Source organism: Idiotropiscis lumnitzeri, chromosome 1 (assembly GCF_059441095.1).
Source record: "Idiotropiscis lumnitzeri isolate Australia: NSW breed Sydney's pygmy pipehorse chromosome 1, RoL_Ilum_1.0, whole genome shotgun sequence".
Classification (NCBI taxonomy): Eukaryota; Metazoa; Chordata; class Actinopteri; order Syngnathiformes; family Syngnathidae; genus Idiotropiscis; species Idiotropiscis lumnitzeri.
The window spans coordinates 15,792,802-15,810,891 of NC_142391.1; the positions used below are offsets into that span (position 1 = coordinate 15,792,802).

At 39.5% G+C, this 18,090-nt stretch overlaps 1 protein-coding gene across 2 annotated transcripts; it reads left to right on the plus strand.

Moving 5' to 3' along the window:
- The first annotated feature begins 155 nt into the window (after positions 1 to 155).
- maco1b (macoilin 1b) lies at positions 156 to 12,480 on the plus strand. Of its 2 annotated transcripts, none has more exons than XM_088283619.1 (11): positions 156 to 576; positions 2,042 to 2,183; positions 2,686 to 2,812; positions 3,876 to 3,999; positions 4,476 to 4,654; positions 5,903 to 6,452; positions 7,617 to 7,775; positions 7,932 to 8,114; positions 8,195 to 8,315; positions 8,431 to 8,605; positions 10,248 to 12,480. In XM_088283619.1, exons 1-11 carry the CDS (start codon positions 497 to 499, stop codon positions 10,448 to 10,450), a joined length of 2,043 nt encoding a protein of 680 aa, XP_088139745.1. In that variant the 5' UTR covers positions 156 to 496; the 3' UTR covers positions 10,451 to 12,480. The 2 variants fall into 2 exon arrangements, with proteins under 2 accessions (XP_088139745.1, XP_088140520.1); XM_088284394.1 differs by having other exon boundaries at positions 5,906 to 6,452; positions 10,248 to 12,479.
- Positions 12,481 to 18,090: the final 5,610 nt, after the last annotated feature.

Here is an 18,090-nt window from a genome sequence, read left to right on the forward strand (position 1 = left end):
TAATGACACGAAACACTTCAAACCATAGGAAAACATCGAGACAAACCCCGCCTCCGCGTGTATCTGATTGGCCAATGAGCAATACCCGATTTGTCCACAAACAACGTGATTGGTTTGTGGAAGGGACATTTCACACGCCACTGCTCTCTCGTCATGGCAGAGGGGAAGTGATCGAGAGGTCGCCCTGCAACATAAATGGCTCGTCTCGGTATCCGTCAAAGAGAGAGGCCTCGGTGAATAGATTGATTGGATATTCCTAACGTCTGCCAACGCGATACACGTAAAATACAGCGCGGCCAGGACACTGAGAGCCTGCGCTAAGAGCAAAAGAGGAGGTTCCCGAATAGAGTCCTTTATTTATTTCTTTGTTGCCAGTCGGGAAAATAAATACAGCGACACATACTACGGCACTTCATTTATTTTCGTTGCCCGTATACACTAGAAAACTGGATCAGATTACGGTGGTTGCTCGAAGGCCAAAGCCAATTGGAGGAGGATGAAGCGGCGCAATGCGGACTGCAGCAAACTCCGACGGCCGGTAAAACGGAATCGAATCACCGAGGGCATATACGGCAGGTAACGTGCACGGAGGCTGACAGGTTGTGTTGTCCTCACGACAATAAATGGGAGCACTCGTTAAAACTGTCAACGGCGTGGTAGCTGTAAGAACATGGAGGCTTCCCAATGTTTATATTGATACAAATGTAGTGCTGCTGCTAGCTAGCTAGCTTGTTAACACGGCTAACTAGCTGCTATTGATAGCTCACTGTATGCTAGTCGTCGGTTGTCGTTGGAAAATAGCAGCTAGCTGCGAAGAGCTAGCATGTAGCGCTAGGCCACATAACAGCCTGTTTTGAACAACAAAACAAACCTATGTTGTATCGTCACTTTAACATATTAAAGTTTATCTGCAGTGGACTATATTTAATTGGCTTTTATCGACAATTTGTACTGTCAGCTCAGGCCAGTTGACATCTGTCGCCCGTAGATAATTCATTAACTTTGCTGAAATATTTTCTGGTCACTGGAATCAAGGTTTTTATATTTTATGCCGACAAACAACACTGGGCAAAATAAGACAAAGGCAAATCGCAATACATAAAAAAAAATAGGTATGTCGTGCTTATGCTCGATTGTTCACTTAAAAGAACCTGCAAATTGATTGGGTGCTCTGCACAGCCACACCTGACAGGTCGAACCTCTTTGGACTTTCTGTAAATGAAGTGAGACTAATGCTAAAGGGCAATTGTTACACAGGTTTCAAGGCCTCGAACTATAGATAAAGTAACGTTCCACTACTTGAAATGATAAAGTAACGTTGCACTACTTGAAATCACATTTCTAAGTTATACGTTTGGTGGCTTTGCAAATCTAACATTTGAAACTATGAAAGAAGCAGGAGCATGCAGCGTTTCACCATGCTAAGTTTATGGATCTCAACGGCCAACCATGTTGTCATATCCAAATGCATAGTAATGTTATCTTAAGTGTTTTTTTCTTTCTTTAAGGATTCAGATATGAGTTATGAAAGCCTCGTTACGTTTTCTAAGCTGCTTAGACTAAATGCAGCAGACAGTTTTGTATCCTATCAGGCAGCAGCAATAGGCTCCTACTCTGCATTTATCTCATACACGTTCCAACTTCAACCAGTACAATTTTCATATTCCATGCAATGGTCACCAACATGTTGTCCCCGAGATCACATGAGTATCCTGCAGGCCTGTTCTAAAAGTAGCTCACCAGTGATGGGACATGGTGATTTCCGAGTAATGTTGTTGTTGTGATCGTATACATATGCAAACACTTACAGAGGTTTATAGAAATAAAACGTTGCATATTGACATGTGATCCTAACTTGTTTAGAATTATCATGGTCACCGTCTTTACAAAGGTCATTTATAACATTATAAGTAATTTAACGAATTGTAGCCAAAATATGTGGCAAATTAAATCCTCATTTGATTTCTGTTCTCGCATTGTCAGTTGTCAAAAATGTTCATACAGTGTGTATATGCATTCCAAAATCTCTCCATCTTTGCAGCACTTTCCTGTACCTTAAGTTCCTGGTGGTGTGGGCGTTGGTGCTACTGGCTGACTTTGTTTTGGAGTTCAGGTTTGAGTACCTTTGGCCGTTCTGGCTCTTCCTCCGGAGTGTGTACGACTCTTTTAGATATCAGGGGCTGGTGAGTGGATATTTTTTTAAACCTTTGTAAAGCGTGACATTGGAAACGCTAAAGTCGACTTCCAAAATGTGTGATTCAAAACCATATTTGAAAGACAAGGATAATGATTGCGCAATTGTTATGAGCAAACCTCAAATTCCCTCCTTGCTGGTTCATAACAGCCTTTCATAGTAGTGTGTTACCAGTGACACAATGGCAAGTCAATACTTTTAACAGTTAGTTTGCTCATTGGACAGGAAGCAGTTAAATGAGAAAATCAAAGATCTTGTGAGACTGATCAATCAAAAGTCTTGCCAGTTTCATTTATGCTACAATGCAAGTTAAATTGTACGCTGCTGTTTTAGTTCAAATAATGCTGCATGAACAACTTTTTTGTGTAGCTTTGAAAATATCCAAATGTTGTGACATGCATCCTCAGGGCGATCCCGTAGACCAGCGTTAAGATGTATTTTTTTTCCCACCGTATGAAATGTATTCTTACCGCCTTTCTTCTCTTCAACAGGCCTTCTCAGTATTCTTTGTGTTTGTGGCACTTACTTCGGACTTCATTTGCCTCCTCTTCATCCCAGTGCAATGGCTCTTCTTTGCTGCCAGTACTTATGTGTGGGTGCAGTATGTCTGGCACACAGGTAACACCCCGCTATTATTTTCATGTTTATATTTCGGAAATGCTGAAAATGGTCAATGTATGTACATCGCACGCGATGACCTAGGAAGCGTTCTGCTGATCAGACAGGGCTGTGCAATTAATCAAAATTCAATTACGATTCTAATTATTACATTCAACGATTACAAAATTGGCATAATCCTAAAAAACAATTATATACGGTATTATTATTTACATAATGTTGTTAAAATAGTAATAATTTTACAGTTTCTAATATACTACGGTTGGTATACTTGACTTCAAAATGTAAGTGTTCTGTTGAAATTTCTTATTTAAATGTTACAAAAGTTCTATGGCACTTTATGTGTACAGCATGTGAACTCCAATGCATTGTTCCTTTTTACAAGGAAACCATACTCAAATTTATAAATGTGCACCTTTTCTTTAAATTAAAAAAATATATACTTTTATAAATAATCCAATCCAATTAGCATAATTATAATGTTTCAAATAATTAGATTTGTCTTAATATTGTTTAGATTTAAACATTTTATAGTTTTGTTCCCCCCAAAATAATCGTTTGAATAATCAGGATTTCAATTATGACTAAAATAATCGGGATTCATATTTTTTTCTTCATAATCGAGCAGCCCTTGGGAAGAGGGAATGGCCTTTGCTTACTTTTTAAATCTCACAACTCCACCTGTGTCATATACACCCTTTGTACGTCATTACAGCACTCATCACATAACACTTCACAATCTGTTGAGAAAAGTTAGTGCGTAGTGTAGTTTTTGATCCTGACCTGAGGCACCTGAATCAGTAATGGTGTGGTCGTTGGGCAACTTTATGATCGAGAGGCGCCACAATTTTTCATTCGTGCCACGTGCATACATGTGTTTTATTCCTCCCCAAATTGTAGCCTTCGCAATGTGAAAATATCCTTCCACTACAGTGCAATGTCGATGGGAATTTGGCTAATATTTCACCCCAAGTATACTCTCTGGCAGGGTTTCAACTTACCTTCTGTGTTAATGTTTGATGTGCACTCATAATATCTTTACCGTTACTGTTTGTGTTCCCAGAGAGAGGAGTCTGTCTACCCACCGTGTCACTATGGATACTCTTCGTGTACATAGAGGCAGCCATCAGATTCAAAGACCTGAAGAACTTCCATGTCGACTTGTGTCGCCCATTTGCTGCACACTGGTGAGCCACTGCCCCATCCTCAACTCTATTTCTGGCAGCTTTGATCTTAATGCATGACAAATTTGGTCCCATTCCAAATATTTGATGCTTGTTTGAGACCTGCTTTGTCGCATGGTTCACAACATTTCAGGCCACAAGTCCTTTGCATAGAAAATTACTGCCTTTTGTTGAAAGTAACCCTGAAAAAAATATCCTTTGATTGCATGTCTCAGCACACCACCAAACAAAAATGTCCCAAAAGGTGGATACCCAGGTTAATTGCCACCTAGTGGCATTGTGCTTTTCACCATACGTCACTGACATAAATACATGAACAAACATTATTTGTGGTATGTAAAGTCCATTTTTTAAATCTCTTAAACCTTTGCACTTCTCAGTTTTTATGTAAGTGTATTATTCAAGACTCCTTTTTAAAAATTAAAATAACACCAAAGTAGTTATTTACTCAACGTTGTTGTTTTTAATGCCTTTTGTAGCATCGGCTATCCAGTGGTGACGCTGGGCTTTGGCTTTAAGAGCTACGTAAGCTATAAGATGCGCCTTCGGAAACAGAAGGAGGTGCAGAAGGAGAATGAGTTTTACATGCAGCTCCTTCAGCAGGCTCTGCCTCCAGAGCAACAGATGCTCCAAAGGCAAGAACGAGAAGCAGAAGAAGGTGAGATTCGATGCATTCTGTATGCAATCAAAACCGATTTCTTCCTCTTCCAATGTATCTTTTGCTTTCCAATTCAAATCCAACACAGGCTTCATTCTTATGTGTATATAAATCCGACATTTATCCGATGCGACTGCAGTATAAACATTCAGGTTGCACTCATCAGACTTATCGGTCATCAACAGCCAAATATGGGTTGCGTGAGGGCGGGGAGACATTTTACGATAGATTATTCACAAAATAAAAAAAACGGGGATGTTTTGTAATGCATAAATCCAAACAGAATACAATGATTTGCAAATTATTTTCAACCTATATTCATTCGAATACACTACAAAGATAAGATAATGTTCAAACTGCTAATCTTTTGTTGTGCAAATATTAACTAATTTCCCTTTGTAACACCTTTTCTTTTAACAACACTCAATAAGCATTTCGTAACTGAGGACACAGATTTTTTTTTAAACTTTATGGGTGAAATTATTTCCCATCCTTGCTTGATTTACTTGATTTAACCGCACTTGCTGAAATATCCGGGGTCTCTGTTGTCATTTTGGGCTGACTTATGCACCACACGTTTTTAATGGGAAACAGGTGTGGACTCCTGGCAGGCCAGTCGAGTACTCGCACTCTGATACTACCAAGTCACACCGTTGTGATGTGAAGAATGTGGCTCGGCATTGTCTTGCTGAATGAAATAAGTCACAATCCTATTAGGGGTGTGATTCTCTCCACAAAAGACAATTTGATACGGTTTTCGATACATGCAAAACGATTCAAGGACAGTTTGATTTGAAAGTAAAACAATTCGATTTGACTCAGTAGGCCTACGATTCGATGTGGTACAGAACAGTTTGAGAGGGTATTATGCATTATTTTTGTCATTTTGCGTACATTTGAGTGAACTTGTCAGTACACTAAATGTGCCATTTCCTTCTAAGACATCTCTCCAATAAAAGACGATTTGATACGCATCTTGATACATTTCAAAGTACAAGAATTTGATTCAACACACTCGAATCTAAACTATTTTCCATTTCAGACTGTTTTTCACTGTTGAGAGGCTGCACTTTTAAATTAAAGAGTCTCTAAACAATTGAATTGTGAACAAAATAAATTATCGAAATAATTATCGAGTAATTTGAAAATCATTTATTGTCATGTAATCGTTGCACCTCTACTCGTAGTACTGTCGACCTGGCTGTGTTATTATAATCAGACATCTCATTAATCAAGTTATTTTTACAGCAGCAGCTAAAGGAATATCTGAAGTGGAGACGCCTCCAGTTTCACAGAATGGCGCCCCTGCCAATAAAAAGACCTCAGCGCCTTTGCCAGAGTTAGATTTTAGAGAAAAGGGGAAAGAGGGAAAAGGTGGCGGGGAGGCTAAAAAGCAGCACGGCAGCAACAGCATCCTGCCATCATCAGTGGACTCTAAACTCCAAGAGATGGAGTATATGGAGAACCATGTGAACAGCAAGAGACTGACCACTGAACTCGGCAGCACAGAAAACTTGTTGCATAAAGAGGACAATAACTCCTCCTGCTCGTCCTCTTCCTCCTCCTGCTCCAAAAACTACAAAAACAGCAATGCCACAGCACTCAACTCCTCTCCCCGTGGCCACAGTGCTACCAATGGCAGCGTGGCTTCCTCCACGCCGGCCTCCTCTTCCACAGGGAAGAACGAGAAGAAGCACAAATTAGCTGTGGGCAAGGGGGCATCGAGTGGCTCCAACAGGGACCCTACAGACAACTGTATTCCCAACAATCAGCTAAGCAAGCCGGAAGCACTCGTTAGGTAAGCGCACACACTTGCAAATGACGTACAAGAGGGGACATTTTTATTTGGGTTGATTCAAGAAAAAAAACTAAAACGCTTTGCTGCGCAGAAAAATATGTTATTGATAAATCTGAGAGAGGTTTTATACATGATGTCACAACATACTTTCAAAACTGCTTCAGCACATGGAGCCAAAGCTTTATGGCCCAAGGCCCCTGCTTGAAAAGATAAGCCTTTTGTATTTTTTAAGTTTGGGTGGGGAAGTAGAAAAGACTAATGTCGCACGGGAGCGGCTCATTCAAGAGAAATGTTTCTTTTCCTGTCCGTCAAAAATAGTATCTTTATTTGAAACCCGTCCATGGCACAACTGCTCTACAGGGGCATTCGAGGAATATTTGTGAGAAGGATACCGCTGTTGTATCTTAATGGTGGAATACAAATTAATTGTTGCTCCCCCTGTGGAAATCCTTAAGGGATGTTATTTCATGGGCTCAGGATGAGAATGAGAAAAATGAGAGTTCGTCCCAGAATCACCTGGGAAGTCCTTGCGGTCCCAGGGCAGTATGGTCAACAAAAAACAAAAAATCTAAACAAACATTGGTACAGGGACACGCACATGATTTTGATGTTTAAGAAGGTGCATGTATGTTGTGTAAATCTTAATCGATTTAGAAAATGTGATGTAGTTGAGCAATTAGGCATCAACTGCATTCACTGTACAGAGAAATGCTGACATGGCGATCTGAAGCGCATCAGAAGATGGCTCACAGCTTGCTCTGACAGACCAAAAACAACAAAGTAACATTAAGGTCATAGAGCGGCCTTGCCAGTCACCAGACCTTAATCCGATAGAAGGGAGCTGATGCTTTGAGTTGCCACGCGACAGCTGCGGACCAGAATCCCCCCTGAGATGTTTGCAAACGTTTTCAACAACAATTGTGTTGGAAAAGCTTGACCTCTGTGATTGCTAACCGGAAAATCAGAAATCGGATTGAAGACTAAATTTCCTTGGTCAGACAAAAAATTATTTGTAACCTTTGTTCACCGTTATTGTCACTCTGAATAAATGTATTTATTTGTTTTTTAAATTACGTGAACATAATGAGGCAGTGTACCGTGCTGTTGTTACTATGGCCTGGAAATGGATCAGTATTTGTCTGCTCATGCTCTCATGTGGGACAGATTGGAGCAGGACGTTAAGAAGTTGAAGGCAGACCTGCAGGCAAGCCGGCAAGTGGAACAAGACCTGCGCAGCCAGATTGGCTCACTTGGCAGTGCTGAGCGCTCGATACGAACTGAGCTGGGTCAACTCCGCCAGGAGAACGAGCTGCTGCAGAACAAGTGAGTGGCTTAAGTCATTCAGTCGGTGTCAGTGAGGTCATGCTTGCAAAGGTTTCGGGTTCGGGTTATTACTTGAATGCATATAAATTAACAGGAGGAAAGAGCGGGAAGTGAGTCAGTTCAAACATTTATTTCCCTGTGTGCGTGGAATTATAGGCTCCATAATGCTGTGCAAGCAAAGCAAAAGGACAAGCAGGCTGTGGGTCAGCTGGAGAAGAGGCTCAAAGCGGAGCAAGAAGCTCGTACCACTGCTGAGAAACAGCTCGCAGATGAAAAGAAGCGCAAAAAGCTCGAGGAGGCCACGGCAGCCAGGGCAGTCGCTCTCGCCGCTGCTTCCAGGTAGCTCAACATCCAAAATGCTCTTTTCTGTGAACTGATGTTCGTTTGTTGGTGTCAAATGAAGTCTTCCTGATTTTCAGAGGTGAATGCACAGACACGCTGCGACGGCGGATCACAGAATTAGAAGCGGAGTGCAAGAAACTAACCCTGGATAACAAGCTTAAGGAAGACCAGATCCGAGAGCTTGACTTGAAGGTCCAGGTAATACAGTTGTTTTATTTTGAAGTACAATCTGGACAACCTTGAATTCCACTGTCCTAAAACCTGCAGTGAATGGATGTTGCCCCTCAACCTGTGAACATGTCTGACCTTTCAGGAGCTTCATAAATACAAGGAGAATGAAAAGGACACAGAAGTGCTGATGTCAGCGCTGTCAGCAATGCAGGACAAGACCCAACACTTGGAGAACAGCCTTAGTGCGGAAACCAGGATCAAACTGGACCTCTTCTCCGCACTGGGAGATGCCAAGAGACAGCAGGAAATTGTGCAAGGTGTGTAGTTTGGAGGAGCCGGGTGCTAGCTAGCATAATTAGCTTCACAAATCTCCCAGTACAACTTCAAATGATTTTCAAGACTGAAAACTGCAGCTGAAAGAATTTAAGCAGACGTGATGCTTTGGGGATGGTCGTGATGCTTCCTTAAAATATTTTATGCAGCCTACTAATTGGGACACCTTTTATGCAATTTCATGTCCTCATTTGCTTTCGAATGAAGCCTCTCCTTTATTTTAAGTACAGATGAAGGGTGGGAAGAGTTTTGGCGGATGCCACCAATGTTTAAGGCGAGGCGTGTTTCATGGTAAATCGATGTGCTTCACATAATTAATAAAAAAAATAAATAAATTACAAGATGTAAAAACATTTACGGAAAATTAATTAGACATTTCAAATCAAATTCAAGAAATAAAGGTAGTTTACTAAAATTGCAAACAGAACCTATAGAGCAAGAGCAAGATTTTGGAGAACTTTCTTTGAGGTATCGGGAAAAAGCATAGTTTTGAACCTATATTCAAAAGCATTTATACATAGAACTGACTTCACTTCGGTTGGCAGCTTGTTCCATTTGCGCAGTTTTACTTTGAACTCTGGGCTCCACCCAAGGCTGCAGATCTCAGAGCCCAACTTGGTTTTTATTCAATTAACTCATCTTTAATGTAATCAAGTCCTAAACCACCCAGTGAGTTACAGACCAGTGGCATAATTTTAAAATCTACAGCTGACTGAGGGCCTTTGTAGATCCTCTCGGATTGTTGTGGTCCGAACCCGAGCTGTAGCATTCTGAATGCAAACTGCAGCTAATTGCGGCTCTTTTGGGGGCGTCCAATAAGAAGATTGTTACAATAATCAAGTCGACTTGAGATAAAAGCATGGATGAACTTCTCCTGGTCTACTTTGAGAATGCAACCTTTCAGTCTGGACTTGTTTGGGGACGACTGCTAAAATTCAGGTCCAATCTATCAGCACTCCCAAGTTTCAGATTTGCCTTGGGTTCTTCCAGAGTGACTCCGAATGGTTACTAACAGCATGTTTTTTTTTTTGTTTTGTTGCCAGAAACAATTACCTCAGTTTTGTTTTGGTTTAATTGAACATTTTGGTTCATCCAGGTGTTAATTTGCTCTAGACAGTGACATAACACCTTAATTTAACTGGTGTAATTTTGGACATTAATAAATACAGCTCAGCATCATCTGGGTAGCCACGATAACCAACATTTGCATTCTGAAGCACTTGACCCAAGGGTAGCATATACAGCCTGAACAAAAGGTGTCCAAGGAATGACCCCTGAGGGACTCCACATATCATGGCCATTCAATCAGATTCAAAACTTCCAATGGTCACAAAATAACACCTCTCCTCTAAGTCGGTCTTGAACCATTTTAGGACTGTTCCGTTTAGTCTTGCGCAAAGTTCCAACCTGTATTATGTATGGATAGTGTTAACTTCAACACATGAGTTGTACTGCCTTTGTGTTGAAAGCTATTGGCATTGAATGTCTCCTTTTGGCAAGTTCAGCCTGAGAGATACACTATAAAAAAAACGCTCTCCTGTTGCGGCTCTGATGCATCAATTTACAGGAACGTAATGTGAAAGAAGTTTCTGGACGAACTGTTAACTATTCCTGTTTTATCCTCAGGTCAGATTCTTCAGAAAGATCAAGAAATAAAAGATCTGAAGCAAAAGATAGCCGAAGTAATGGCTGTCATGCCGAGCATCTCATACACAACCGACACCAGCAGCATGACCCCCGTTGCCCCCCACTACTCCTCCAAGTTCATGGACACCAACCCCTCCGGTTTGGACCCCAATGCCTCAGTTTACCAGCCACTCAAAAAGTGACCGCTCTGTTCTATTGCTCCCTCCATTCTCCATTTTTTTGTTTTTTATTTTTATGTTTTATTTTTTTTTGAGGAGGGGGATCTCCTTGCCCAGCACCTTTGAATCTACTCGGCATGTCTGCAGCTGAGAATGTTTTTCTTGGGTCTTTTTTTTCCCACCTCGCCTGATCAGAAGGATGTTGTGTTGTGTGTAGCTGAAACAAAAGACGATAAAAAATGAAAGCAGACACCACAACAACTAGGAAGTCCCCATTTTTTCTTCTTCTCATCAGTGTTTAGTGAAACCTCACAGATTCAGGGATGTATCTAGGACACATCTCTAGGATGTTACTCTCTATTTCCACCCCTATTACAACTCTTTGGGCTTGAATAAACTGCAATTTGTCCCTAGGGAATAATACATTCACGATATGGGAGGAGGGCTGCAACTAACGATTATTGTAATTGATTATAGTGTTGATGAATCAATTTTCAATTACCATCCCTTTTATTAAACATAAATAAAACGGTGCATTATTTCTAATTGACCGTGCCGAAGCATAAATCCATTGTGATTCATTTACTGGTTTTTCCCATGACATGATGGCAAATAGGCAAAAATGTTGATCATTGTTTTCCAAAGTTAACACAAATTAATAGATAATCAGTCTGGAGGACCACAGAAATCGCAGATTTACTTTTGGGAAGCTGAAATTCCCAGTATTTGGACAATTTTAAGTTGAAATTGTATCTAAATGATTCAATTATTAATTGATTAATTATATAAACGATTGGGTTTCAATTCAAAATCAGAAATATAATGCATCGTTGGCACAGATCCGTATTTATTAATTTAATCCACAAACAGATCCCAAGTAAGCAGTTATCTATGCTGCTTTGGGGATTGGTGTCAAATTGTTTTTAAGATGTGCTATTTTGTTTGCTCTTTTTTCAAGATTCAATATGGTAGTGTGAGGAAGCTCTGCGTAAACAGAAGGAGACCCTCTAAATTAAAATGCAAGCACTACCACCTCCTTCCTCTCAATTTAGAATTTAAAAAGTAATAAATCCCGGTCATCCCAATCAAGTGTTTTGACATGTCTGTGTACTGCACATTGGTTTTGGCCTCGTCATTAAGTTCTTCTACTCCTTAACTCCACATGAGTTTAGCAACTGTCTTGCAACTTGCAATTGTTGCACTGTCAAAAACACGTTTGAAGCAGAAAATCTTAAAATTAATTGAAATGCCCATTCTTAATATTGCAGATTGATTAACTATTTAATTGCCCCTCCTCCTAATTTGTGTGCCAATAATCAAATTTCTATAGTTCATTCTCACATTCAAAAAAATGTATTACAAATGCATTGGGTGACATGTTTGTCAACACTTTCATTGAATATTTCTGTTGTGCAGGGAGTGGTGACTTGTTTGGAATAGAAGATCTAGTTGCCAGCAAAGAACATCTGATCTCTTCTCATGAATGTTAACAGTATTTGCTGAGTTTCAAAGCTGATGTCATAACTACAAATTCTGTTCAATTTACAGCGAGCAAATGGCTTCAGCCTGATAAGGTTTCGCCATAATCTGAAATGGGTCGTTGTTGTTGTGTGGTTTCTACTTTCAGTATATGGAGGAGTTTTTGTTTTTGTTTTTTTTTTTTTTTTTGGGGGGGGGTTGCTGTCATTGGCTCTTGGGGAAAAAAAGTGTTGTGAATATAAGTCTAGACAGTTGTTGGTCAACTGATTGTTGAAAGTATAGCAAAGTGTTTTGTTTTTTGGTTTTCTATGCCCAGTCACTGCTCTCCCCCATCCAGGTCTGACCTTGGCTGCACTCTCGCTCTGTGAGGTTTACAAGGAATAAATGTTTTTTTTTTCCTTGCAGAGTGATGTTCTCTAATTTTTGCTTCATTCATAATGGGGGTGATGGGATGGAAAATATTTTGAGATGTCAGCAATTTGATATAAATTGCATGTTGATGTTTTGAACTATGGAGCACTGTTCCAGTATGCCCTCTTTTAACACTAAAACAACTTTACAAAAACATTTCTCCATGTAGCTAAGCTCTTAATAATTTGGACCTTGGTGAGTGAGGTCATATTGAGTTTTCCACTTTTTTTTTTATAACTAATTAGCATCCAGAATATACTTATTAACCAAATATGAATTTAGGAAAACTGAGATTTGGCCAGCGTATCAATTGAAAACTTGGGTTGCATAGCTGCAATCAAAAGGTGTAGTTACATAGCATAGCCACACGGAGGCACTATACACAACAGGTCTATACACACCGACCTTTCACAATTAAAAAAAAACTTGGAAGAGGAAATCACGCAGGGCATTTTAATAGGACCTATTGCAACCATTTGAAGACGTTCCCAACACTGCTGTATTTGCTATAAGCGTGAAACCAACTGCATGAGGAATGAGCCCATGTGCTGCATACTTTTACATCTGATTGCTCATCATCGGCACTTGGACGTGATAAGGAAACAATGCCTATGCATAAAAGAGGCCTTGCTCAGTCAGCACTATAACGTGCCAAGTTGGCTAAATGTTCCTAATATAACTGCAGTGTTGGAACAAAAGAGTGAATCGAAAAAGGGCATCGACCTTAGACGTAACAGCTACAGTCAGGTGACTACATATTGGGACACTGACACATTTCTCATATTTTTTGCACTCAACACCACCACAATGTATTTGAAATAAAACAAGCATGACGTACAGCTGCAGACTTCCATCTTTAATTTAATCAGATGACGCGCCCCAATTCCATTTAAATTATGTGCATTCTGAATGGTTTTCAAATTATTTTCAACCTATATCCTGTGAATATATGACAATGACCAGATATTTAATGTGAACTGGAATGTAACTTTGTGTGTACGTGTGCGTTATGTTCCAAATATTCACGTATTCTGAATTTGCAACAGATCACCCAAAAAAGCTGGGGCAGGAGTAATTTACCATTGTGTTACATCACCTTTCGTTTAGTAGGCAGCACCCCCCCCCCCCACATTCTTGCTTGATATACAACTAAGCGGGTAGGTGAAGTCTATTTCTTATTTTTATCTTATTTTTTTTACAACATGGCAACTCGAGTACACTTTTCCTGGTCAGAAGTTGAAAAGTTCAGACTTCCCACATTCCTCGAATGCAGCATAACAATGCCGCTTCCACGCTGTCGGGAAGCCACCAGCGGCCATTTTACGTCGCCACTCTATAAGATTGCTGAAATTGAATGCATCGATTTCCTCGCAGCGTTTTCACCTTATTTTCTTTCTCTACCGCAAAAATATCGCATTGTATAATACATGATTGTACCACGAAGTCTGGGCAAAGCGTTACATGCACAATTAGCTGGTAAGAATGTGATTTAACTTTCTCTTACACTGTAGCTATAAGCGCCATGATCAGTGAAACGAAAGCAAAGCCCATCTGGACAAAATTTGCTACGGAATTTAAAACTAACATCTGTCAGTCACAATTCACGATAGATAATATTGTGGCGCTCACGCGACAGTCAGAGATTCTTGTAGCTTTGCTATTAGTATTATGTTACAATATAATAAACATAATAAAATATAAAATAATAACAATTCACAGCAACACTCATTATGCCTTAGCTATAAGAGATTATAGAGCCCTACAAGGTGTACAAGCCAAAGGAATATGTGTGTGTATATCTATCTATCTATCTATCTATATATATATATATATATATATATATATATATATATATATATATATATGCCATAGATCACAAGCCATGTGTATATACACCGACCATAGATCGTGTGCACTGTTTGTTTTTTATTCTTTTGAAAATCGTGTTTTTTACTTTTCCAACTTTAACTGATCATTGTTTCTAAAACTCACATTCAAATAAGTTTAGTAAAAAGGCATTAACACTGGATGAGGAAAATTTGGGGTCTTACAACAAAATGTATTTTGTAAGGATACAGAAAACGGGGATTATTTATATGGCACAACAACACTTTTTGTATATAGTCTGTGTATACTATACTGTATCTACGCTCAAATTAAAGATGAAAGTCTGCAGTTAAAACACATTTTGTTTGATATCAAAGCCTTTGTGGTGGTGCCTACATTTCCCAATATTTCTGGACCTGACGGAACGACCACTGGGAATATGCATGTTTTGTACTAAATCCTCTGTATTTTGCTTTGTGGTATTATGCATTTTTGTTCCAACTGGGCACTCTGCTATTTGGCTGAGGCAAGCGTGTGGAATTAACCGGTTTTGAAAAGGCCCCACTTCAAATACTCTGAAAAGCCTTTTCTATATTTTAAAATTTGGTTTCCCTTCACCTAATCAGCCAAAGTGATAGTCTTTCATTTGTCTTGTCATCACATGAATTAATATGGCTTTTTTCTTAAACTTTAAGCAGCTTCATCCTCATTACAGTCGATCTTTTTACGCGCACTACTCTCAAGTGTAATTTCTGATGCCTTTGTTGTTACTGGCTGCCATCAAATACAGAACTCCCCAAAGCACCTTTCAAAAGTGGACAGTTACTCTCACTGTTAACAATTCTCTCTTTGATATTGTTTGTGCTGAATGGAGCCATTATTATGTCACAGTTAGTCACTGTCACCAGAGTTTGAGAATAGATTGTGAGATGTTACGCAATACGAGGCTAAGCGTCCCTCGGGACTACTCGGCTGTGTCTCTTTTGCCTGTGAGCTTGTCATGCTCTCTGAAATCCATTCTTGCTGGATTTTTTTTTTCATCCTCTACAGTGATTCGTTCGCTGATTGTCAGTGGTGTGAAGTAACTAAGTACAAATACTTCACTTGGTTACTTAGATTTGTCCAGCCACCGTATTTGAAATTTACTTGAGTATTTACATTTGCACACATTTGAAAAGCGATGTCTGTACTTTTTCAAAAAACGCTTGTGACATTGATGCTGGGATGGATGTATTGAAATCTTGAGGACTCATAAAATTTAGGACAGCAGCTGAGATGTGCAGTGAGGTTCATGACTGAGCAGGCACTTGATATATGAACAAACAAAATGGTGTATATGCCATTAAATTCAAATTAAAAAAAAAGTCTCTCTCCACACGCATACACACATAGCATATATTCTTTTCGCAGACATGTTTGTTTAAAAGCAGTTTCAAGATTTGGAAAGAGCTTATCAGCCATTGCAGTTTCCTTCATAATTAAAATGATACTCATTAAATTAAGTGTTGTGGATTTTTTTTAAACTCAGGTCTACACTGAAATATTCTGTTCATTTTTAAAAAAAAAAATCCTTATCATGCTGAAACACTTGAAATGCATACCGTTCAACAATTAAAACAAATTCAGTTCAAAATCAAAGTGTAAGTTTTTAGATTCTTAGTGTAATCTTATTTTAGTGGAAATTAAAAATGAAACAAAATTAAATGTTTTAATGTTTTACCTTTACTGAGTAGTTGAAGTCTATGTGCCTCTCTACACACGGCAAAAGCCAACAAAGACGCCAACTCCTCCGGAGAAGTACTACTCCTCCATGCCATGTGCGGTGATGGTCACTGCCAATCCTTTCGTGGTGATGTCCAATAACAGCGGCCATTCTTGAATGAGAGGGATTAATTCGTCTTCTGTCCAGTCAGCCGTGATGTCCATAGAGGAGATGAAAAATGAGCAAAGTTGATTCAATTCTTGAGGAACAGCTTCAATTCTACATCGGACGAATATGTTCGCCAACAACCGCTCTGACTTTCCGACGTTGCTCGCTACACCAAATAAACGGCGTGTGCTGACTTTCCGACGGCGGACTTCGGATTGATGCGTCGAGGCCTTTAGAATCAGAAGAAAAACCTGTTGCTTTCCTGTAAAAGTCCTTGTTAAGAATTCTTCACGTCGTTTAATGTGTGACATGGTCAAATCTTCTACAGTCCTCCTTTTGTCCTTTGAACTTCTAAAGTAACTTAGTTCAAATAGTAATTATTGTAAAGACATTCTTCCTTGATCAATCCTCCTCCAAATGGATGTTTTTGGGTGATCTTTCCACAGAGCGGCTGTAGCTAGCATAGTCCCATGCATTCTGGAGCAAAATGTTGAGAAGCAGTCCAAGAGTCTTTCATTCATTTGTGAGCTATGCACTCAGCCTTTAAACTTTCAAAGTAAAAGAACTTAGGCTTGCTATCTGGATCTCTGCGTAGAAGAAGAAAGGCAAAAAATGTGAGCCTGTGTGCTTTCATACGCCCCCTTCCATAGCGCTGTGTGAGGAGTGGAGACAAACTACTGTCTGTCACACCTTCCGCTTCATCCAAGCTTTTATGCAATCAGCAAAAGTAAAGACTATTTTACAAAAAAAAAAAATAAAAATCTATAATTTAGCCTAGGAAAATCACAATGCGTATTAATAACGGAGCCTCAATGGTGATTTGAAGTGAGAAAGAACAGGCACTTGCCAAAAGCTTCATCTGTTGGCTCAAGTTGAAGTCGAAAACTAGAGTTCAGAGGTTCTCAAAGCGTTTTCATCAAAACTACCGCAAAAATGCTTTGTTTTCCAAGTACCACCACCGTCATTATTTAAAAAGGAAAAAAAAACGAGGCAGAGCTCATCATTAATACTGTGGAATATTTTTGCACACAATGCAAGACACTGCAGTTTTTATTCATCTCTACTTAACACGGGTCAACATTTCTATATGTAATACAATTTAGTACAAACAGACTGAAAAACAGTTTCTTCCCGAAAGCCATCTCCATGCTGAACTCTCACACACGCCTACTCTTACCTTGCAGAACAGCAACGTAATGTGTTTTTATTGATCCAATTTCAAATTTATTTTCTATTTCATTAATCTATTTTATATATATAATTAAATTATTGTTGTATTGCACTGGAGCGGGGAGCTCTCTAATCTCGTTGCGCACTGAGTACAATGACAATAAAGGGATTTCTGATTCTGACAACCCAACTTTCTTTGTATAACACATTTCACAACAGCTGCAGCCTCAAGTGCAGGGTTGTCAAGATTCAGCCTTGGAGGGCAAATTCCAGCATGCTTTCAATCTCTCCCTTGCTGCAACCCACCTGATTCAAATGATCAGCTCGTCAGCAAGCTCCCCTCTGATAAGTATCCTGCTCATTTGAATCAGCTGTGTTGCAGCAGGGAGATCAGGACCGGTGTTTGACACCCATCTTCTAGTGAACAGGTGTCAAACTCCATATGATAGATCTGAGATATTGTGATTATTATATATATTATATTATTATTTTTTATTTATATATTATTATATACATGGGGATTTGTGTATATACTGTATATATTCGCATTGGTTTGCTTTTTCTGAATGTTTGCTGCTAATGTTAAACATTAACAGCTACTTCACTCCGTCGTCTCTGTGTGATCTATATTTTTGCTGCTGTTAAAACTCTGCAAATTTCCCCATTGTTGGACTAATATGGACATCTTTGTCTTTATCTTTTCCATCAATTTGTTGTGTTTATGTGCTAACGTGTGGTGATGATACATTTATATGGGTTCACAGTCATCATGGCCCTCTGAGGGAAACCATAACTACGATGTGGACCGTCCCCAAAAAACAGTTCGACACCCCTGCTCTAGTGTGAGAGCGCTTGAGTAGTAATTGTGGGAGCTAATCCTGAAAACTGTCCCTAACGGGCACCCATA